Genomic DNA, 17,721 nt, shown 5'->3' on the forward strand with positions numbered 1-17,721 from the left:
CCCCACCCGGGAGGCCTGTGGCTACTTTCACAAAGATGTCGCACTTCTACGATATCGTGCCTATAGGTAAATGGTATACGTAATAGTGATGTACAAAACATGGCACGACAAATATACGATAAAAAAAAGTTGTACGCCGCTTTGTGAAAGAGGTTTCAGCAGGTCCCTTCGCGTTGTTTTAATGTTATTGCATTTTGAGTACACTAATTCTAGACCAGTGATGTCCAATGAATTGCAACTAATATCACTGCATTTTTCACCTAATAATGCTTAAGCCATGGTACTAGGGCGCGGGTTAGCTACGAGATCAGTAAGCCATATACCTAGCATAGCTTCCACATGAACATATGGTATTTGTGAAAGCTTAGCTGGGAAAAATGAAATCGATATCAGATTTAAGGCGCGTGTGTACGTTGCTACAGTTAAGTATATATATATATATATATATATATATATATATATATATATATATATATATATATATATATATATATATATATATATGAAAGAATACAGAATGAAACCCTGACTGATATTAGTTGACAACTGTGACCGGGTTTCACAAGATTCAGTAACAGTTGTACGTCAGACCTGGGACACAATACGAGTATTCCAGGTGTGACCTTTGGTCAGTTATCACATGATCGTCAGTCCTCTGGCTTTATTCTCTATGCTATAACGTGTGCATACACGGAATGTACAGACTGTAAAGAGATAAAAAAAAAAACAAAAGAAAGAAAGAAAAAAGAGCTGCATTGTGTTGTTTATTTATTGTTTGTGTATGACTTGTACATTTCTCCCTCTATATATTTCAATCGAATGGTTTTAATAGAACATATAGCACAGTACAACTAATGCGCGCGTACATTGCTATACTTTTAGGCATATATATATATATATAACACATACATAAAGTTATTATTAATATTCAAGCATATTTACTAAGTCGGAATAAACCCCTAACTGAAGTAAGTTGAGAAGTAATACTGTATACGTGCTCTAGGATACAACATCGGCATCCCAGGTGTGACCATTTGTCAGTTATCGCATTGTCGTCCAACCTGATTACAAACGGATCGGTGTTAGCGAATCGATATACATACGATCCGTTTTGAAGTCAGAGTAGCTGTTGCCAGCCCTCTATCGTCTTACCCTCTATTCTGTAGTATTTTATACCGATATACCATTAGCATATGGCATTACCTAAATCTAATATCTGTGTCATTCTTTCCGCAAAACTCATGTTAATGTGAGGCTAAGTTGGGAGCATTGCCAACCGATCCCAGAGCTAGGCGTGTGAGTACATGGGATTGTTAACTCATGTTTGCGTACAGGACTTGTTACTTTTGTCATTTATCTGCCGAACAGCTCAGTTTTTTACTTGTTCACGCAGACTTCATCTATATAATAGATAATTGTATGCTTTTCTTTCTTTAAAAAATGCAGTGATGTTATTTGCAATTTGTTTTAGTTTGCTACTCCCATGCGCGCACACAAACTGCATCGACCAAACTGTACCATACACCTTACAACGTATGCGCCGGTTTTCACACAGGGATTGGGGGCCTCCGTGGCCGAGGGGTTTAGCACTCCAGCGCGGCGATAGGACTCGGGAGCCTCTCACCAATGCGGTCGCTTTGAGTTCAAGTCCAGCTCATGCTGACTTCCTCTCCGGTCGTACGTGGGAAGACCTGTTAAGCAACTTGCGGATATTCGTGGGTTTCCCCCCAGGCTCTGCCCGTTTCCTTCCATCATAATGCTGGTCGCCGGCGTAAAGTAAGGCGTAAAATACCAATCAAACAAATAAATAAACACAGAGATTTTATGAGTATTATGTGTATATGTATATACATATCTGTGCCGTTATATTCACCCATGCACAGCTGCACCTTGATCCAACATCGAGGTCAGGACATGTACAAGCGTGAAAACTGAACTTAATTATTATGGTAGATTATAGTTGCGGAACGGGGTGACTCATCAAACAACAAAGTTAGGCGAGAATCAGTCCCAAATATATCGGATTGACGGTAAGGAGCATTTAGGCCTGCCGCGGTTCACATACGCATTAAAGGAGAAGAAAACTTAAAAACATGACACTATAGGCTGAAAAGAGCATATTTTTTTTTTCAATCTGGTAGTGCCTGCTGCGTAATTTTGCGATTTTTCCTCGCCATACACGTGAAGTCTGAAAACAGCAAAGCTGGCATAAATCGCTGAGTTCATCGCGTCCTCCATCTTTAACACCCTGTAATTTATGCCGGGGCTGTGTTGCCTCTCAGTCAATGAGAATCGTTAAAACTGCCGGCTTGATCAACATTCCGGTTTTCCGATCGTCATGTGGAGAACCAACTGTACTGATCGCTACCCTCTGGGAAGAAGAGTTCTACCGGAAATGTACGAACTGCACTTCGGTGGTTTCCGACGGCAATTCTCCTCCTAACACAGAAGACTTCAGGACTAGTTCTTAGGCAAAATGGAGTCGCCCACAGCGGATTTTGGCGCTGACTTTATTTATAATTTATCACCTTGAGGTACATGTTAGAACTTTTTATGGCATGCACCTGCGAGGAAATGCATACTCTTTTCAATGGTATTTGTTTGATATTTAAATTTTCTTCTTTAAATCTTCTCTAGCATTTCGGTCTATAAATCGATGTCAACCGCATGTTTCTACAAATTAACTAACCTGTTCTTAGGTTGACCTAACCAAAAATGAACTCCATAACAATAACACAAATTCACAAAAAAAAAGAAGACATTTTAGGGGTGTAGGCTACACGATATATTGATCGCGCCATCTTGATAACTGTTACAGTATATAGCCTTATAGGCTCGCTCATGTGATTAGTTCTCATAAACAAACGTGTTTGCCATGCCCATCCATGGGCCTTTTTGGTTCGATCGACAAATCTCACAACAGGTTATGTACCGGTAATTACAGAGATCCCACGCTTGAAGTTGATTTATGCTAGGGAAGATTTAACGCGCGTGTGAACAGCGGTAAATGTTCCTTACCGTCCACCCGACACATTTGGGTCTCCACTCCGCAACTCTCGCAACTGCTTTGCTCGACGAGAGTTACGGACTCTACCGAATAACAGACTTGCACGTCAAGTGGAGTTCATAAAGCCGATCTAGAGTAGACTGGGGAGGTAGCCCACCTATTAGGCCTACAGGGAGTTCCTTCTACATTACAAAACGCCTCTCTTCCCATGCGAAAAGAGGTTCCAGATCACTAATGTCTATATTCATGCATTGATGATAGGATGCAAATCCCAGTGTAGCTGTTCTGCTTGTTATTTTGTGAAGGCTTCAACAACGGGTGGGTTACCACTGGCAACTGGCCATATAACTGCCACAAAAGCGCCCCCTATAGTCCATCTGTATTGCTTCTCAGAAAGGAAGCAGTAATCAGACCGCAACTGAACTAAACGAAAGAGGGTATATATATGTGTGTACTCAGGAACAAACCGGTTGGTTGTTACGCAGGCGTTCTTACGATCGTAGGGGACCAAGTTTTTCTTACGGTGTGGAGTGTCTGTCGCGAAACATTCCTGCTACGGGGATTACAGGCTTTACAACAACAACAAGTACTGAAGTACCGGTAGCACGATGAAGGATTTGGGTTTGGTTGCGCAAGGTATGTTGTTTATTTAAATTACCAAATTATTACCACACCCAGTAGTAATGGCAAGATTATAATTGAGGCTTTTCCATTAATATAATGTCCGTACATGATTCATTTACCTTCACTAATGCCTGTTTGAATTTCCACTCACTCAGCCAACGACTGCAGTTTGATCAACACTGTTACACTGATCAATAACCTGTTTTACTTTTGGCCTTTACCAGCCTTTGCCCGGATTTAGCCTGGAACTTAAAGAAGTACAGAATCATTTCCTGATTTTTTTGTGAATAAAATATCTTATTCTAGTGACCCCACTGTCATCACCATTCACTTGAAAGACAAATTAAATCATTTAGCCCTCTCCACTGCTATAATTGTTTGCTGCATCCGACCAATCTGTTTATTAGCCATAGCCGTAGTTGTAAGAACAAGGTTAGTGCCTTTGTTAGTTGATGACCCACTTCTCATACATGTATGTATGTTCATTTTGAAAAGCAGGACACGCAATCTGTGGCCTGAGTGTTTCAACACTTTTAGGTACGAATACCTTACATGTACCTGAGTGGCATTCCTTCATACTGTCAATGCTGTTAGGGTATTCATTCCATATAGGAACCAAGCACATCCACTGCTATTTACTGTGTACAGTGTGTACTGTGGGCCTGTCTGTAGAGATATCAAAGCGTATGTATGGGGTGGTGAAGTTGGTGGGGGAAGGAGGGCGAGGCAGTTCATATCTCTGAAAAAACCAGTATGAATGGTGATTATCATGTGACTGCAGTGAGGCATGAAAGACATAAATACAAGTAGCCACAGACCCCCAGCCTGATCTGGAATTCCAGAGTGTACTAAAGTATCTTTTCGGCCATTTTAAGCCGTTTCCGAGTGTTATCTGTTACGGTGTTCATATAAATGAGAAGGTAAACGTTACAAGCTCTGTTGTAGACATCTTACGAGCTTCAACAACGTATCGTGACGCTTTTATTTGGCATATGCAACAGGTGTATAAAGGATATTTCACAGTGTACAATGTAGGTTGAAATTAATACCATAAATATCTTTGGAGAGAGAGGTGGAAATGACAATCACAAGATACTTTGAGAGCAATATCTGTTGTTTTCAGCTTTCACTGTGCCATATTCTATTTATTATTTATATTTTGATATGTTGATGCTTGAGGTGTTTGAACTTTGTTATGTTGAATGCTTTACCTGTAGGCATTCACAGACTGGCATAGGATCTTGTTGCATAACAACATTATGTTTTGGTTTTTTAAATGGTTATTAAAGTGACCTACTTTTGCAATATTTTCAGATCACTGATTTACATAAAAATAGAAAAACTACAAATTTTGCAAAAGGTCTTTGAAAAAGCCCCTGCACTCATCTAGGAGAAGTTTCACCTAATAAAGTGTTTTTATTAAAAATCCAATATGGCCAAATATAGGCCAAAAGTTATTGGGCACAACCTGAAGTCATACCCGAAAACAAAGTTTCCTGAATTTCTGACCGACTGTTTTCACTAAAAATGTGACCTAGATTTGTTGTGAATAGTAATAATCCAAACAATTTCAAGGCTGGAGCTCCTAATAACTACATTAAAAGGTAAAAAAGTGTTCATATAATGTCAGAGAATCAGATAACAACTGTAGTCTGAGGTCTAACAAATAAAATGCGCTTTGATTTTTCTCAATACCTTTTACTTTTAGTGACGTGTCTTCTGAGTCATTACGCTGCGCTAGGGCACTAACCAACTGAGCCAAGGAGGCCCCTATAAATTTATATAATGTTGAGATAATTCTAAGGTTTGAAAAAGTTGCAATGCAGCCCTCTATAAAAATTTTGGGATCTTTTTTAACATCTTTTTATAACATCTGCACAGACGAGGCTTATCTGTGGTGAAACGCATTATCTTTTAATAATGATAATAATAATAGTTTTCATTAGATTTTCACGTTGATTGATTTTTTTGAAGTGGGCTCTTTAATTGGACATAAGTGACATGCAATGTAAAGGCTGTCAGTGTAATTGCAATTGTCTGCGTTCAAGTTTGCACAGCTGTAATATATTTAATAGAGCTCTGTTCATTGATTGTACATATCCACAGTCTGACATGCACATGTGAAAGTATGTACACTTAAGTGTGTAGTTATTTTATCACAAAATGTGCATTTTTAGAGGCAAATAAGTGTCTTTTGGTGTTAAATCCTATATCTTATCTTCCAAACAAACCTAGTTTGACAGCCAGCATGTTCAGTGAGTTTCATGATTCTCATTTGTTCTTGGTTAAATTTGTACAATAACTGCTTCAAATATTGTCTGATTTTGGTGACATTTCATATCATATTCAGTTTGATTTTGTATAACCAATTATGGTGTTTCAGAAGCAAGCTGTCATCTCTGTTGCACACAAGCAGGTGCATAGCCCTTTTGTTAAAGGATTTTGATATGAAACAAAGTTATCAGAGCATATGTAAATTCATTGTGATGATTTGAGTCACATTTTTGTGCATTTTGTTTCTCATGTTTGCTAGAAATTACATACATGTTTAGTGCGAAAAATCTGATCAGTCTATAGTAAGGTGGATAGCTGTTTCCAGCGGGTGTGACTGAGATTTCAAAGCTGTGAGACAAACAAATCCACGTGTCCATGTTAGAGCATTGTGACCCTCAGCAGTTACACACAGTTCAGCCAGATCTGTGTATTTTATTCCAATTGTGACATCTGAGACTTTTTGTGACAATCAAAAATGAAAAAATTTGAAAAAATACATTTTAAGAAATTGGATTGTAGTCGAATACTGTGGGTTGGGGGAGGGGGGGGGGGTGCTCCTTGGCTCAGTCGGTTGGCGCGCTAGTGCAGTGTAATGACCAAGGAGCCTCTCACCAATGCAGTCGCTATGAGTTCAAGTTCAACTCATGCTGGCTTTCTCTCTGGCTGTAAGTGGGAAGGTCTGGCAGCAACCTGCAGATGGTCATGGGTTTCCCCCAGGCTGTGCCCGGTTTCCTCCCACCATAATGCTGGCCGCCATTGTATGAGTGAAATATTCTTGAGTGCGGCATAAAACACCAATCAAATAAATAAATAAATAAATCGAATACGGGGCTGCCACCGAAGACTGTAATTTTATGCCATAGGCACAAAGATCATGTGCTTTTGTTTATCCCTTCTGTGACACGTTACTCACATGCTTACTGATGCACTGCGCGAAACAACAGTTTTTCTTAATCGTTAAAAGCACCCATGGCTTTTTCCCCCGTGGATTTGCGCATGCGGTGACGTCAGAGTGGCTCTTGTTCATTCGTCTCACAGTTAGTTTGGCCAAAGTTGGAAGCTTTTACTTAATTTCACCTTCAACCAACTGGACATTTCATCCTTAAATCAGTGAATTGACTTGACTTTGCCCATTTTCCTCCCACCACAGTAGTGGTCACCGACATATGCTGTAAATTTTCAACCTTTTAGACCTCTTAAGAAGCTTTTCCAGTTGAACTTATGCCTACAATTATTATGAAAATAACACCAAAAAGGATTTGTTTGTGTCATTGTAAGATGTAAGCTCCATAAAACTGTGCACATAATTGCTGTACACCCCATAGTTTTCTCAAAATGTTAAAGAATAATGGTCACAGTGATGGTTGAAAAGGTCAGAGAAATACGGTAAGTGCAGTATTCTTGCGTAATGGGTAAAGTAAATTAACATGGTTGTGATTTTTTTTTCTAGCTAAGGATGACGCAGATAGTAGCAGTAGTAATAAAGAGAAGAGAATCTTCTGCGCAGGCCTGTTATGCCTGGATATCATTAGCATCTGCAAGGAGTTCCCACAGGAAGATAGTGACCAGAGGTGAGACACTTTTCATTGTAATGTGTGTTATCATCATCTATTTTATTTATTTATTTATTTATTGGACCCTGTCTGTTTGTAGATGTAATTTTGTCTATTGATCTCTTCCCAAACTACTGTGCTTGTTTGATGAAACTTACCATACAGCTTGCCTGTCAGTTAAACTCGTGCATGCTTGAGTTTAATTACGATCAGGTAATTAATTTCATAATTACTCTCGTTAAGCTACTTACATGTAGTGTATTAATGGATTTCCATGTACACAGATTTTGTCTGTCGCAAATTCTGCTAAAGCATCAATTTCCCTGAAACTTTGTGTAGATTTTTGATATTATTGGAACATCTACAGACTTAATGATAATGACAACATGACGTCCTGTTAATTGTATAAAGGTTTTTTTAGTTCTTCTTTGCTATTATTCTTGGAAATGTTTGGGGATGGAAGCGGGGGATTTCCGACATCTGGATTCGAATCTACTTATTTGGGTTGCTGTTTAAGACCATACTTTTTACCAATTCCAAGAGGGTCAGTTTTATGGGTGGAGGAAACTGGAGTGCCCGGTGTAAACCACTGACCTTTGGCAAGTTACTGACAAACTTTCCCACTTTTGATGTACAGATATGTGTGCTGTATTACTGGTTCAAGACAAGAGGATTTCATTTAGAATGTATTGTTAACAGAGACCATATTCATTTTTTTTCTCTTGAAACGTGATCAGTGCAACATTCCTGGCAAATCTTTGTTCATACTGAAAGTGGAGATTTTTGGCTAAAAAATCACAGCAGTTGACATGTATCCCGCTCAGTGAAATTCTTTCTTATAAACTCTTTATTAGGGTCTAAGAGGATACAGTGATATTTAGTGTGTAAATAATAAAACAGACGATATTTATCATAAAGTAGGAGTGTTTCTCAATTTAAAGAATTACATGTAAGTGTTTGGGTTTTTTATCTTTGTATCCGACTCCTCTTTTCTGTAGAAACTTTGACAGTTCACAAACATTCACCTCCTCAGTTTTCTCCGTTGTTTGTCTACTCTAACTTACTTTTGGTGAAAGTTTTTCTCTGAGGCCCATGTTTTAGTAAATGCGTTATAGGTGCCTAATATTTTGGATAATTTAGAAAATTGCAAGTTTCAGCATGAACAATAACGTTTTGTGACCTTTATTTGTCTCTAAAAATGCACTTTTGTGACGAAATTTTAGGTCCTTCAGGGTATAAACATGTACTCACCGCTTTCCTCCCACCATAATACTGACCACAGACATATGTGAAATATTCTCGAGCAAGGCACAAAAAACCAAACAAATTAATAAATCAGATGTTCCCATTGTTTCAAAGTACTTACAACAGGAATGGTCTTAGACATTAAAAACCGTGAAAAGTCTCAATTTTGAATATAACTTCACAGAAGGGAACTCGTAAATGATGTAACAAATGTGTCCAAAGCTATGAACTCTTTTGTTCTTTCTGTCAATTTGTCATAACTATCGGTGTGTGTGTGTGCTCACCATTGTAGTACATAAGCAGCTTAGCATGATCCGTTCTACTGCAATTAGGACCATTTTGTGTAGCTCATCCACAAGCCTTCCACTTCTTTTGGTGAGAATAAAATGAATGTTAACATCTATTTTGTATAAATTTTGCTGAGCGGCCTTCTACATCCATATATGGTAATGCTCATTATTTTTCTACATCCAAAAATGGTAATGCTCATTATTTTTCTACATCCATATATTGTAATGCTCATTATTTTTCTACATCCATATATTGTAATGCTCATTATTTTTCTACATCCATATATTGTAATGCTCATTATATTTCTACATCCATACATGGTAATGCTCATTATTTTTCTACATCCATATATTGTAATGCGCATTATTTTTCTGCATCCATATATGGTTATGCTCATTATTTTTCTACATCCATATATGGTAATGCTCATTATTTTTCATGGATACAGTAACTTTTATAGCTTGGGTTAAAACTTTTATAGCTTGGGTTAAAATGGAACAACAGAGAAATGAATTTCATGAAAACACAAAATCACAAGATGCAGAGAGAGGGATATCTTCAGAAAGTGCTTCTGAAAGTCAACTATTGGAGGAGAAATACAGAAAGTTCAGTTTGAAAATTTGTAATCATTCTCTTTTTAAGGATTGATAGAAATAGACAAGAGGCCAGCATCATGAAGAAGCGGATTCACTTAAGTGAGCCTTTAACTCCCATGGCAAGATTTGATGTTCATTGTAGAGACATGTTAAGTGCACTTAGCTAAGGACTACTTAATACCAAGTATGCTTCATGAAACTCACCCCTGATCATTCACCGGGTAAATTATTCATTTTAGCCTGTCTAAACCACCTAATAACAGTGAGTGAGGAAGGCCTAGTAAAGTGTGATACTGTGGTACTAGTCTAACCCCCAGGCAGCTTCTTTTGATGTATTGGCAGACCTAACCATGACTGTCACCATTTAAGCTACAAGATCAATTTGTGTGTGATATAGACGTGTCTGGTTATTGACTCATGTTTTTTTGTTATTGACTCTTGACCATGTGCAAGTGAACTTTTTTGATGGCTGACTTTCACAAAGCTATGAACATCAACTCTTTTAGCTGATTTCATGGCCTCATGGAAATATGTTTTAGAAAGTGTCATTTCTGATGAAATATTGTCATCCTCTACGGCCGTACGTTGGAAGGTCTGCCAGCCACCTGCCGATGGTCGTGGATTTCCCCTGGGCTCTGCGTGGTTTCCTCCCACCATAATACTGGCTGCAGGCGTATAAGTGACATATTACTGAGTATGACATAAAACACCAATAGAGTAAATAAATATTGTCATGCTTTTGTAATGATTAATACGCTTTTTATTTATCTATTTGATCTGTTTTTAAAGCCGTATAGGAAATTTTTTCACTCGTATGACGACACTTAATTGTATGGGTGGAGCAAATCACAGATTTTTGCCATGTACCTGACAAACGTCATAACTTTAAGCTGCTAGAGCTGGATTTGAAACGCCAGCTCAGCCTTGGTCAGGGGCTTGGTAGATATCTTAATAATTAAAAACTTTTATATTTAAAGCAAATTTGTATGATTTCAGGTGTATAGAGCGATTTTGGCAGCGAGGTGGGAATGCCTCCAACAACACAACTGTTCTCTCCATCCTAGGAGTGCCCTGCGAATTCTTTGGCACGATAGCCAAGAGTCACGAAGTACTGTGAGTTTTCTGCCCTTGTTTTGACTTTGCTGTGCATCACTTCATTTCATCATCATGTAATCTCTTAACTCCTAGTAAAATCTTGACTTACAATTTCCCACCTGATGAATTCTCGTCATTGCTCTTACTTGTAGTTCCTCGAGTGTTTAAAAAAAAAAAAGATTGATTGATTAGCTTTTAAGAACTGACTGTAAATCTTCACTCTTTTCAACCACTGAAGCACTTTTCAGTGGAATTTACATGTATGCATACAGTTATTGTAAAAATTATGTCAAAAATGATTTGTTTGTGTCATTAAAGATGCAAGCTTCATAAAAGGCGGTTGAAAGGTTGAAGGGTGCTCAAGAATATTTCATTTATGCAGAGGAAGTCCGCGTTGATGGGCGAGAGGAAACAAGCTTGCCCATACTGAATCATCGTTTCATAAGTCACTACCCTAATTCTGTAACTTATTCAACCGTCCCTACAACCAAAATTTTTGAAACATTCTGTGAGAACTATTGGGTGTGGAGAAGTAACTTGCACAGTTTTGTGAAGCTTGATCTTCAATGAAAAACAAACATTTATCATTTTTAGCATTATTTTTGTAATAATTATATGCGTAACTTGCAACAAAATAGTGCTTCATTAGTTGAAACAGTTGAAGTATTACAGTAATTAACTGTTACACATGTAACACACAAAGGCCACTTTCACAAAGTTTAATTAGCCAAATTCATTTTAGTTCATGTCAAGGGTCAAAATGTTTTGTCATTCAATTAATTTTAAGAGCTCAGAAATAAAAATGATGGCCTCAAATTGAGCCCAGGTCATCACAAAGATGACTTTGTGTAATGCATCATGCATATCTAAGGTATACATACCTTCAGTCATAGACATGGTATATGGTATTTTATCTGTATTGTTTTGCCTTCATATATAAATGAAGCATAATACATTTGACAGCTTGAAATAATGTGGGATGTCCTCAGTTGTTGTTGAAGTCATTACTCTGAAGAACTCAAAATATCTCACTCTCCAGCCATAAGTAGGAAGGTCTCCCAGCAACCTGAGGGTGGTCATGGGTTTCCCCTGGGCTCGGCCCGGTTTCCTCCCACCGTAATGCTGGCTGCCATTGTATAAGTGAAATATTCGTGAGTACGGTGTGAAACACCAATCAAATAAATAAATAAGTCAAAATATCATAATTTGACACCTGTTATGAGGAAAGTTACAAAAATTGACTCACAAAGTTTGTGAAATTGTACATTGGCAGAGTCATGCTTCTTTACATGTGGAGTGCTCTCCAACATAGGGTTTACTGTACCTCCACCACCAGCAAATTTTGTACAGAAATCTTGAACAACGACGAGGCCACTGGGGTCGTGGTGATGAGGCAGGAAGTGATATCAGAAAATATTCATGTTAAAACTAATAATACTTCTCACGCACATGTTTTGTTGATCTAAAGTATCGACAACATGATTCCCACCAGTTTAATAGATCAATGCTGATAAAGTAGTTCTGCGTAAGGACACCAGTGGCGTCAAAGGTCACCAAAAGTGGTGGCAGTTGTGTAAAGAAAGCATAGAGAGAGACAAGTGTGCTGTAAGGAGTATGGGGCAGAGTGACCACAAACATGGTGCTTGGGGGGCTTTTGAGTGAATATTTTTGTCTGGCTTTCAGGTTTTTTACCAGTGATTTTGAGAAGAATGGGATTCACATAGAGAATTGTGTGTACCATGCCAACCATTCATGTTCCACGTCCTTTGTCATTATTAATGTCCAAAACGGATCGCGCACTATCATCAACTCCAACAAAAGCTTGCCCGATCTCACATTCCAAGACTTCAAAACCAAAGTCGACCTCAACTCCGGCCTCTACAAATGGATGCATTTTGAGGTAAGTTGTGTTTTTGCTTGTTATTCCACTCAGTAATGATGTTCTCTGGGGAAGGGGAAAGGGAGGGGATATTAAAATCACAGTGTCTGTCTGTCCGTCTGTAGACACAACTTTCTTCACATAACTCTTAAAGCACAGCACACATGTATACACATAAAAATTTGTATACGTCTTTCCCATGATGTAAACTTGTGTGTGCTTAATTTTCAGAGACGAACTGTACTTAGAGAGCTATACCCATTACGGTACATGCACTCAAACAATTACAGATGTGATTTGACTTGTAGGTTTTCGTTTGGGGATTGTTAAAGATGGCGTAAGAAATTATATAAACCTTTATCCTGGATAGGTCTTCAGCTAACTTTAATATGTCGTTTTAACTTTGAAGGTCACCATTAGCCCTTTTCAGTGGCTTTACCTACCCACTGCTTACTCCTAAAAGTACACCATTTTAAAACAAATGGGAGAGTTACATCAAGGGAGGTAATTCCATACGGTCCTTTTTTAGTTTATAATGGTCTAGACACACTTTGTTTAGGAATTGTTTCAATTATTTTTCTTCATAATGTGTATGATATCATACTGTTAAACATTTCTTTATAAAAAAATTTGTAAATTACTGTATGTACTTTTAAAAAATAAATGGAGTTATTGAATTTTAACTGAAGTTTGTGTCTGTTTAGCTGGATCAGTTTGTTTTATATTGGATTCTGAATGTTTTCATTATTGTTTGGATATACCTGCAATATTGCCAAAGTGGTGTTAAGCCATAATCATTCAGTCGTTCGCTCAAAGTTATTTTCTTAGTGTCTTAATTTTTGTAGCATCCATCCTTCTTGTTGTATGGCAGAAAACTTTGGGATTTCAGGGGCATGCAATGTCAGATTTATTCAACATTGAATTTGATACTGAGGCCAGTAGATTTCCTAGACTTATTCCTCAACAAATTAGGTAAAAAAAAAAAAAATTGCATTGTTTGCATCAACGGAACATCATGCTTGCTCAGCAATAAAATGAGGCACAATTGTATTTAAGCTGTTAGCAAAAAAGGCCTGCTGTTGACGTGTGTGCTATTGAATTTACAATCAAGTACTGTGTGATACATACTGTCTACATTATGCACATGTAGCAGAAGGGGGAATTTCTTTTGTTTTGAATATTTTTATTGGTTCACCGGGCACATCTGTGTAACTGATCACTCCTCATTGATTTTTCACAGGGTCGCCCTGCAGCTGCTGAAATAAAGAAGATGCTGGCCTATGTTGACGATTACAATGCCTCTGTGGGCGAGAGCAAGCGCATTACGACTTCTGTGGAGCTGGAGAAACCAAGACCACAGCTCGGTAAGAGTTATCTCCCTTTCAGCATGTGTGTTAAAACCAAAAACTTTATTTTCCTGAAAAGAAAAGACAAGTAGTAATGTGACTTTGTTTATTTTGGATGAGGGGTGATGTGCATGGCTAGTGGTCTCTAGAGAAATTCATGCAAGCCCAGATTAGAGAGCTCTGTACACAACCAGTGCTGCTAACCACAAACAGTGGAGATTGGCCTTGATAGCTCAGTTTCTTATAGCATCCACTTCAGGGAAGGTAGATTCTAGATTGGGTCACACCTAAAACCTTAAAAGAAGTTGTAACTTCCTCGCTTGGCATTCAACATTAAGAGGATAGTGCAGCGACTTGTTGACTAATATCAGTATAATGATTGACTTGTGCGGGGCGGCTTACTTGCTTTCGGTAAGTCGTCTGAGTGAAGCAGTAGCAGATAAAAGAGTAGTGGAAATCCGTCCTTCAACAAGAAGGCACATTATATACTCAAAGTATGAGTACTCAAACTCCTTCATCGTCATATGACTGTTAAGTACGAAGTTAAAACAGAAGCATTCACTCACTCACTCACTCACTCACTCGCAGTGGAACTCAAAAATTTACTGGACCGAGATTGGGATAGAACCCACGTCTCCTTCGACATAGCAAGGAAAGCACCTTAGCCACATGGCCACGATCTGCTTCTGTTTCTTTTCATAATGTAGTGACTTTTTCTGTCTGCTGTAGGAATGCTGTTCAACACTGCTGACTACGTGTTTGTCAGTAAGGACTATGCCAGACACCATGGGTACGACAACAAAGAAGATGCACTGAACGCCTTCTTCACCAGGATAAGACCAGGGTATGTTTACGAAGCTACTTTACATCTGTTGATTGTTTTGGTGCAGGAAAAGAAAATGGCATTTATTGCAAAATTTGCAAACGTGTTGCTGTAATCTGAGTGCACATATGTATATATGTATTTATTTATTTGATTGGGGTTTTTATGCCATTTTCAAGAATATTTCACTTGTGCTGTAATACAGAGATGGGCAAAGACAGGGGGAATCCCACGACAATCTCTAGGTTGCGGGCAGGCCTTCCCAGATATGACCAGAGAAGAATTGAGTGTATACATGAATAACGTATGTGTATATTTTGTTGTAATTAACAAAATTTTCGTAAAATCTTTTGACTTCAAGCACCAGGATCGGAACTTGGCAAACACCCAGCAGTACAACCTTGAGGCCATTTTACTTACATCAGACGTTCGTTTCCCATCTCATCACATTAGCCTTGTATTAAAGACAGAACAACATTACAGCAGATAAAAATACCTTAATTCTTTTTCACTTATGAAAGAGCAATTTTCAATGCATTTATGCATCGTTTTTATTTTGATTTTGGACATAAAACTACATTGTTTGGATTGGCCAATGTCAGGGCTTCACAAAAAACATAATTTTGTCAGTCTGCACTGAATAATGCCCTCAGAGGTTGCTTGAATCAACACCTTGCAAACATGCGAAAGGGTTGAAAAACTATAGTACATTGTAAACAGTGTAAGCGTTTTGCTGCGGTCATGTTTTGATGTAACACTGGCTTAAGGACCTGATATACACGAGGACCAGCTCATGGGAAGGCCTGCTATGGACGGATCCCAGAGTTCCCTCCATCTTCATGTGACAACATGAATTGTGGAGAGATGTAGCAGAAAAACTTGTACATGTACCCTGCCTGTGTGTGAATGTGATAAAAGTTGATGGGAACTTTAAATTTGCTGTGTTCATCAGCAGAGACGTGAATTCTTGTTGTGTCCGAAAAGCAGCAGACCAGAATTTGAGAATTTGATATGGATGTCCATGTATATGTATACTGTAATTTTTCAGCCTTTTCAGGTTTTTGTTTGCATAATCTGTGAGAATTATTCTGTGTTGACTGATAACACTATACGTTTTGTGAAGCCTTGACATTGGCTAATGCAATCAATGTAGTTTTGTCTCCAAAATCAAATAAAAAGTGTACATAAATTGAACGGAAAGTTAGTCTTTCATATGTGAAAAAGTTGAGGAATTAGGTCCTGACCTAAATGACTAAATTTTGACTTTTTTTTAAGGTAAATAAATGTCATAAAATACTACTTGGGGGCTGAAACTTACATTTATCCGTTATGATATTGTCCAGGGTCAGTCCAGGATGGTCACGGGTTTCCCGCGGGCTCTGTCCAGTTTCCTCCCACTGCAATGTGGGCCAGATTCATATTCACCAATGAAATAAATAAATAAATTAAGGCTGAATTTGTTTATTTCTATGATTACAATGTGGATTTCTGGTTGACAGTGTAACCTTAATGGGAAATAAATGTGCGCTACCTGAACGCATCCATTAGTGAATGTACTGCATCATTTGGGATTTTTTTTTGTTCACCAAAGATCCAAAGATGCAGGATATGCATCTATCAACATCACGGTTGCATTATTTTGTGGAGTCTGGCGTGTATACATGCAGGACAGATGGTAGAGTCTTCTAGGGTTCTGTCTGAGAACACTTTATGCAATGACCTTCTTTGTGTTTTTTGTAGAGCAACTCTTATCCTTCCATGGGGGGAACATGGCGCTGTGGCCATGAAGAAAGAAGGGGAGATAATCTACACACCAGCATTTCCCCCAGAAAGCATTGTGGATACGCTTGGCGCCGGCGATACATTCATCGCCTCCACAATTTACAACATCAGCAATGGGATTGGACTTCGAGAGGCCATCACGTTTGGATGTAAATTAGCAGGCGCCAAAGTCGGTATGAATGGTTTTATGGGGCTGAAGAAAAAATTGGAAGCCATGAGAGCCAACAGCGCAAATTGTTCTGGCGCCGCAGCGAACAAGTCTGTTGTAGATGTTGAGAGTACGCAAATAGAAGCTCCCATCTAAAGTTCTGCTTGCTCTGTTATATCGAGATTCAATGTACATTTTATGCACTGACCTTAAACTGACCAGTTTATTGTGTTCCTCAATTCTTCAACCTTTTCAACTGCCTCTGTAAGCATTATTTTGAAACATTCTGAGAAGAACTATGGGGTATAAAGAAGTAAGTTTTATGAAGCTTGCATCTTTAATGACATTAACAAATCATTTCTAGCATCATTTCTATTATCATTGTAAGCAAAAATTCCCGATGAGAAAAAGTGCTTTAGCGGTTCGATTTACGGCATATTGTTATCATTTTTTTTGTTTCATTATATTAGGCGAGACCAATTTTAATTTGTGTTTTACACGCATACAGAATCTAATGAGTGGGATAAGAATTAAATTGAAAATCTGCTTTTCGATTGTCCAGCTTTTCAAGGATTTCAGATCACATAAATATGACACTTGGATGATTTTTCACTATTATTTTAAGTTTAATCCTTCTGACAATATTGAAAAGAGATTCGTTCTGTGTGTAAAAAAATTTAAATCGGTGTGGCCTTAACCACTAATTTCCTCATGTAGATTTTTTTTTTCTCATTTTTTCCATGTTTTTCGTATATATTAGCATATATTTTTCCCAGTATATACACTGTACAGATTACTAAACTGATGGCATCTGTAAGCCTTAGTTTCAGATTTCAGATTTATTTAAATGTGCCGATTGTTACAGAATTCAAATTTATTTGGATGTACCATTTGTTACAGAATTCAGATTTATTTGGATGTGCCGATTGTTACAGATTCAGATTTATTTGGATGTGCCGATTGTTACAGAATTCAGATTTATTTGGATGTGCCGATTGTTACAGAATTCAGGTTTATTTAAATGTGCCGATTTTTACAGAATTCAGATTTATTTGGAT

At 38.0% G+C, this 17,721-nt stretch overlaps 1 protein-coding gene across 3 annotated transcripts; it reads left to right on the forward strand.

Moving 5' to 3' along the window:
- Positions 1-2,499: 2,499 nt before the first annotated feature.
- LOC135463746 (ketohexokinase-like) lies at positions 2,500-17,435 on the forward strand. 3 transcript variants are annotated; one of them, XM_064741167.1, is made up of 8 exons: positions 2,500-2,534; positions 3,493-3,643; positions 7,356-7,476; positions 10,587-10,703; positions 12,369-12,585; positions 13,805-13,928; positions 14,640-14,754; positions 16,474-17,435. In XM_064741167.1, the coding sequence occupies exons 2-8, from the start codon at positions 3,616-3,618 to the stop codon at positions 16,817-16,819; spliced, it is 1,068 nt and encodes a 355-aa protein (XP_064597237.1). In that variant the 5' UTR covers positions 2,500-2,534; positions 3,493-3,615; the 3' UTR covers positions 16,820-17,435. The 3 variants fall into 3 exon arrangements, with proteins under 3 accessions (XP_064597237.1, XP_064597235.1, XP_064597236.1); XM_064741165.1 differs by having other exon boundaries at positions 2,504-2,534; positions 3,313-3,643; XM_064741166.1 differs by lacking the exon at positions 2,500-2,534 and having other exon boundaries at positions 3,300-3,643.
- The last annotated feature ends 286 nt before the right edge of the window (positions 17,436-17,721 follow it).

Source organism: Liolophura sinensis, chromosome 3 (assembly GCF_032854445.1).
Source record: "Liolophura sinensis isolate JHLJ2023 chromosome 3, CUHK_Ljap_v2, whole genome shotgun sequence".
NCBI classification, from domain to species: domain Eukaryota; kingdom Metazoa; phylum Mollusca; class Polyplacophora; order Chitonida; family Chitonidae; genus Liolophura; species Liolophura sinensis.